Raw genomic sequence first — 6716 nt, 5'->3', positions numbered from 1 at the left:
TAAAATTGCCATGGTTCATATAAAAAATATTTTTATGGTCAAAGTACTGGAAGTGCCATGATCAAAATACTAAAATTGCCATGCTCTATAAACTGGAATTTTCACATGGCAACTTTAGTGTAAACACTATGGCAAATACGGTGTAAACATCATGGCAACTTTTGAGCAAAAAATATTCGTTGAAACATATCAACATGGGATCTAGTTTTGAAGATCTCGTTGAGACAAATTTATGGTGAAAATGAATTTTTAATTAGGAGATAAAATATTTTTAAGCCGAAAACCACAAACATGCCCGCTGATGTCATCTGTTTTGACGTGACAAAATGAATGGTAATGAAGACGTTTGGACCATGTTGTTTCGTGCCACATGTGTGGGCATTAACATTTGCGTTGTTCTTTTGGTTTTCTTTGGTGACTTTATTCAAAAATAAATACAAGTGAACTTTTAAGAATTCACACTGACCATTTTTGAGTAGAAGTGACATTTTTGAAATACACGCTAAACATATTTTTCAAATAAACATTGCGAATATATCCGATTACATGTTCAAATTTTGTAAAATGCACACTGAATATTATTTCAACACAAGAAATATTTTTTAATTGCATTTAATAAATTTTAAAATGCCATCAACATTTTTGGTAAAACATGCAAAAAATTATTAAGTGTTTATGATTTTTCCCTAAAGTGGCAGAGACTTTTTTTTAAAATTGCATAAAGAATTTTAACATTTCATCATCATTTATTAAACTTTCATGAACATATTTTAAATGCCTGGGCATTTTTAAATGTCGTGTACAATATTTGTTTTGTGAACCCTTTTTAAAATTTATGAGAACATTTTTAAAATTATTATGAACATTTTTCAAATGACATGAACATTTTTTACGTTATTATGAACATTTTTCAAATGACATGAACATTTCTTACATATTTATGTCACATTTAAAAATATTCGTGTATACGGGCAAATTCTATTTAAAAAAGGTTTAGTTTTTTTAAAAAGTTGCTCATACGTTGTCATTGGAATGTGAAAAAAAAGGTAGTTCACAAAATATATGTTCATACGGAGCCACTTCCATGTCCGGGCTAAGATTCAATACTTGAGACATCCAATCGCGAGTCTCAAAAAAAGAAGAGATATTCAATCACGTACGTACGCGTATCTTGAGTACAAAGGTGGCTACACGATGCCTCTGGCCGTAGCCGTCAGATGGAGACCCTGATCGATGTAGAGCGTGATCATGGTCCTGTACTTGACGCTGGCATCCTTGTCATGCAACGCGAGCACGAAGAAGCGGAGCAGCACGGCCGCGAAGATCTTCATCTGCCTGTACGCGAATTCCTTTCCCAAGCAGATCCTTGGACCAGACTGGAAAGCCGTGAACTTGAAAGGGCTCTCCGGCAGGAACTCGCCGCGCTCGTCGAGCCATCTTTCGGGTCGGAAAGCAATGGCGTCCTCGCCCCACAGCCGCTCCATCCGGCCCATGGCGTAGGGGGCGTAGAACACGATGTCTCCCTTGCCGACGCTGAGGCCGTTGGGCAAAACGTCGTCGGAAAAGCACTCCTTGTTATCCTGAAGCACAAAAAGACAGAAGAACTCATATCTGCAATTGTGCAGCTCAGTGAATTGTGATGGTTTTAACATGTTTTTTTTTTACGAAAAAGTTCTTGTATTACTCAAAGTTCGGTCTTAAAATCTCGTCCAATGAGAACTGAGCATAGCTCAGCTGGCAAGGCGCGGGAGTTTGCAGCCAGCTATCAATGATCTCCTTGACGATGAACGCATGCTTTTATTTGTTGCCAACTCCTTCCTTGATCATTGAGATATCCTCCGAACAATCCGATTCGACATCAATGGGTAAGTATAATTCCATTGTAGTGCTAATGAAATTCCCTCTTTTATAGCTAATAGCTTTGCTTCTAACGCATCAGCGCATGTGAATAGATGTCTGCATGAACTAAGAATTATTGAGCCTTCAGAATCCCTGAGAATCATGCCTGCACCCCATTTGTTTTCAAGGTAAGAACCATTTGGATTGAGTTTTACTCTGCCCGCCCTTGGTTTAGTATACGAGCTGGTCATGGTCTGCTCAGGAGTGAATTGCCAAAAACAACCACATTCTAAGTTCATTTTCGGATTTGCCACCACATTTCTTATGCGCTCCAAAAATCTACCGGTTTCCTTACTAATTTTCTCAATAAACACTGAAGATGGTTCAAGACAAATTAATCCAATTTCTGACATGCCGGGCCCGCTAGTCAAGTCCACACGGCACTAAAAGTCAACATAAAGAAGTTGAATGTTAAGTTAAAAGGAGGGGCCACCTGTCAGGGCCCAATCCACAAATCTCGTCCAGCTACTCACCCCAGCCGAGCGCCACCACCTCGCGCATGGTCTGCTGACTCCCCCGGCCGGGCGCGCCGCCGGTGAGCCCACCTCCGGCAGCCACGTCCCCTTTCCCCTTCTTCTCTCTCCCTGGCGCCTCCTCCTTACACTGCGCCCGCTCGCCCAACGGTTGCCGAGCATAGGCGGCCACGGCTCGGCAGCAGCGCTCGCCGCAGCGACAGATGGCCCCGCCATGGCCTGCTCTCGCCACCACACCGTAAGCCGTTGTGTTGGCCTTCTTAGGCCAGGGAAGACCGTGCCACTGCCCCCCTCGCTTCCTGCTTCTGTGACGCGCGTGGACGGTGTTGGGCTAGCCATGGCCGAGGGGATGCGTGGCCGAAGCTTGGTGGCGTCCATGGTGTCGTTCTTCAGGGCAGGGAGCAGGGGCTCGGTAGGGCGTGGCCGGGACGAAGCTATGGCCTTGCTCATCTCCAAGAACCGCCGCCGTTCGCTGCCGAGAACTGCCAGTCCTCTGCGCGCAAGCTGTTTGAAGAAATGCCATAGAAAGAAAAAAGAAATATGGTAGCAAGCTCTAACGGATGGGTCCTACATCCAACTTGACGGTGAATGTTGTTTGTGTTGACTTTTAGTGCCACTTGGACCTGACCACTGGGTCCAACTTGTCAGGAATTGTTTTAATTTGTCCCAAATCGGTCATAAGTGTTTATTGAAAAAATTAGTAAGAAAACCGGTAGATTTTTGGGGTCCCCAAGGAATGTGGTGGCAAATCCGAAAGTGAACTTAGAATGTGGTGGTTTTTCGCAATTCACTCTCTGCTCAGTATCTTGGGAGAGTTGCTTGCATTGGTGGCTCAGGTCCGACCTGCTTTGTCTTTACGGGTATCAACTTGGGACACATTTTGGATGGTTATTCGTTGGGTGTGACTAGGTCTCAGTCATTTGAGACTTAATCAAGTCTCAGTACAGTGACATAACATGTAGTAATTAAGGCAGAAAATTAAAAAAAACTTTTGTACGAACCTCAATGTATGATCTCATAAATATAGCATCGGCTAAGGCATAACCAAGTCCCAGTCGACTAAAATTTAGTAAGACTGTTTTTTATTAATTAACTATGCAATTTTTCTTCTAAGTACTTAATTAATGAATGGTAAATCCTTTGCCTTCTTTTTGAAAAAAAATCTGCAGTTATAATCTTCCATGGAATCCCAACAAGTTTAGAGTGTGCCGTCAATTCGTGGTAGATGGATGGACTCACCAGCGGGAGCGAAGGGTACAGCCGGAGCGTCTCCGTCAGGGCGGCGTGCAGGTAGTGCATCTTGTTGAGCGCCTCGTCGGTGAGGCTCCGGGAGAAGTCGTCGATCGATGACGTGGCCTCGCCGGCGTCGGCAGCCTCCTCGCTTATCCTCTCCTGGACCTCCGGGTGCTTGCACATCATGTACAGGAACCAGGCAAGCGCTCCGGCGGTCGTGTCCTTGCCGGCCATGACTATGTTCAGTATCATGTCTCTCAGGTGCTTGTAGTCCACCTCGCCGGCGTCGCGGGTGCTTGCCTGTATGAACCTCGACAGCAGATCATCCTTGGACACCTGTCAAGTGAGTCACCAACGTCAAGGAAAACCTGAGCTTCGGTTTCAAGCGTAACATACTAACAGTGTCGTGTGCCTCGCCGTCGTCCGATATCTCGTCCGCCCTGGCACGGATGCGCTTGTACATGAACTCGTCGACGACCTCAATCCTGCGCCTGAGCGCCGCCTCGGCGCCGACGTTGAGGAACCTCGACACCTTCCAGAAGGCGTTGACGAAACGGAGCAGGGTGAACTCGCTGGCGTCGTCCAACGCCGCGGCGAAGCGGCTCCCCTCGTCCGACCCCGACAGCGTGTCGAGGTCCACGCCGACGGCGATGGTGAAGATGGAGTCCATCGTCGCTTTCATCAGCAACTCCTGATCCAAGAAACCAGTCAAATATACACGTATCGGCTTCGCGGGATGGTCCTGGAAGGAATTAACCAGAGGCTTTCAACAGGGACGTCACTGCTCATAGGTCAGAGGATGGTCCTGGAGTTAAGCAGAGGATGCTCGATGGTTGACCTGAAAGTCCATGGGTTGCTTCGCGGCTGCGTTGCCGGAGACGATGTGCGCGAGCTTGGCGGCGTCCCTGTTGAAGACGCCGCCGCTGAAGTCCCGGAGGGCCCTCGTGGAGAAGTCGTAGCTGGCGATCTTCCTCTGCTGCCTCCACTTGTCGCCGTCGGCCGTGAAGATGCCGTCTCCGAAGAGATCGCTCGTCTTGTCGTAGTGAGACGCGCCCTTTCATTGTGTTTGTTCAGAAACATCGATCACATGCATATATTATGAGCTAATCACTCTCTTGATCCAAATTAGTTACTGTACTACCTTGCATCGCGTACCTTGCCGTAGTTGGCGAAGTTGGTCCTGAGGATGTGCTCGACCACCGCCGTGTCGGAGGTGTAAATCTGCCTCCGGCCCGGCGCGAGCAGCCGGAACGTCGCGTGCTCGCGGAACAGGTCCGTGTAGTAGTCGTGCAGCCGCCGGAGGTGGTATACCTGGTGGAACACCGTTCCGGCCACAGGCGGGTACCGCGCGGCGCCGCGGCCGACAACGATGGCGGCAAGGTACGAGCTGATCGCTAGCACGGCGAGGCCGGCAGCCAGCAGCAAGGCCGGGGAGCACTCCGGCATTCCCGTCGCCATAGCCGCTCACTTGGTCGCGTGTGTGTTGTGACTTGTGAGCTGAGCTGAGCTGTGCGTGTGAGAGTGACTCGGCCGGCCGGAACTGTGGCAAACGATTCCTCACGGTCCACCTTGGGCCACGTTATCTCTTCGTGTCGCCTTTCTTCTTAATTCCCTTTCCCGTGCAAAATGGAAAATTGCGCGTTACCAGCTGATAGCGGCAGATCCCGGGTCATTCATTGAATGCTCAAGATTCGTGCGTTAGAATAGTGTATAACACGTGAATCATTTTTCAGATGAGATACATTGCAATACACTCTATGCATGTCTAAGATACATTTTTCAGCGTTGAGATACATTTTTCAGCGTTTCATGTTGTTTTTATTTTTCAGAACTTACATTTCACTCTACACAGGCGTGTTTCAGAAAAATCATATATATATATATATATATATATATCTCAATTGCACATTTTCGAATTTCACTATTTTAAAATAAATCATTTCAAATCAATTTGTTGACATTTTAGTTTCATATTATTTTTTATTTTCAGAACCTACATTTCACTTTGCACTGCCTTGTTCCACAAATAACACATATATTTCAATTGCACATTTTTCTAGAACATGTTTCACGTTTTTGAAACATGTCTTTTTGTTGGGGAACGCAATATTTTAAAAAATTTCCTACGATCACGCAAAATCTATCTAGGGATGCATAGCAACGAGAGGGAAGAGTGTGTCTACGTACCCTCGTGGACCGAAAGCGGAAGCGTTAAGTAACGCGGTTGATGTAGTCGAACGTCTTCGCGATCTAACCGATCAAGTACCGAACGCACGGCACCTCCGTGATCTGTACACGTTCAGCTCAGTGATGTCCCTCGAACTCTAGATCCAACTAAGGCCGAGGGAGAGTTTCGTCAGCACGACACCGTGTTGACGGTGATGATGAAGTTACCGACGCAGGGCTTCGCCTAAGCACTACGACAATATGACCGAGGTGAAAATATGTGGAGGGTGGCACCACACACGGTTAAGAGATCAACTTGTGTGTTTATGGGGTGCCCCCTCCCCCGTATAAAAATGAGTGGAGGAGGGTAGGGCCGGCCTCCTATGGCGCGCCCCAAAGGGGGGATTCCTACTCCTAGTAGGAGTAGGTTTCCCCCCTTCCCTAGTTGGAGTAGGAGAGAAGGAAAGGGGGCCGCCCCCCTCCCAATTCGGATTGGGCTTCCAAACATAGCTTTCCAATATATCAATCTTTATGTCTCGACCATTTCGAGACTCCTCGTCATGTCCATGATCACATCTGGGACTCCGAACTATCTTCGGTACATCAAATCACATAACTCATAATACATATCATCATCGAACGTTAAGCGTGCGGACCCTACAGGTTCGATAACTATATAGACATGACCGAGACTAATCTCCGGTCAATAACCAATAGCGGAACCTGGATGCTCATATTGGTTCCTACATATTCTACGAAGATCTTTATCGGTCAAACCGCATAATAACATACGTTTGTTCCCTTTGTCATCGGTATGTTACTTGCCCGAGATTCGATCGTCGGTATCATCATACCTAGTTCAATCTCGTTACCGGCAAGTCTCTTTACTCATTCCGTAATGCAACATCCCGCAATTAACTCATTAGTTACATTGCTTGCAAGGCT

General features: G+C 46.7%; 1 protein-coding gene across 5 annotated transcripts; it reads right to left on the bottom strand.

The window, feature by feature from the left end:
• Positions 1–1035: 1035 nt before the first annotated feature.
• On the bottom strand, positions 1036–5164 carry LOC147980561 (cytochrome P450 704C1-like). Of its 5 annotated transcripts, none has more exons than XM_087513382.1 (5): positions 4761–5160; positions 4444–4659; positions 4006–4296; positions 3612–3941; positions 1036–1580 (listed from the first exon to the last, which is right to left on the bottom strand). In XM_087513382.1, exons 1-5 carry the CDS (start codon positions 5061–5063, stop codon positions 1188–1190), a joined length of 1533 nt encoding a protein of 510 aa, XP_087369508.1. In that variant the 5' UTR covers positions 5064–5160; the 3' UTR covers positions 1036–1187. The 5 variants fall into 5 exon arrangements, with proteins under 5 accessions (XP_087369508.1, XP_087369509.1, XP_087369506.1 ...); XM_087513383.1 differs by having other exon boundaries at positions 4018–4296; XM_087513380.1 differs by lacking the exon at positions 1036–1580 and adding an exon at positions 2220–2876 and having other exon boundaries at positions 4761–5164.
• Between the last annotated feature and the right edge of the window lie 1552 nt (positions 5165–6716).

Source organism: Triticum urartu, chromosome 3A (genome assembly GCF_056163025.1).
Source record: "Triticum urartu cultivar PI428250 chromosome 3A, HENAU_Tu73, whole genome shotgun sequence".
Taxonomy (NCBI): Eukaryota; Viridiplantae; Streptophyta; class Magnoliopsida; order Poales; family Poaceae; genus Triticum; species Triticum urartu.
This window is presented reverse-complemented; position numbering and strand designations above follow the sequence as displayed.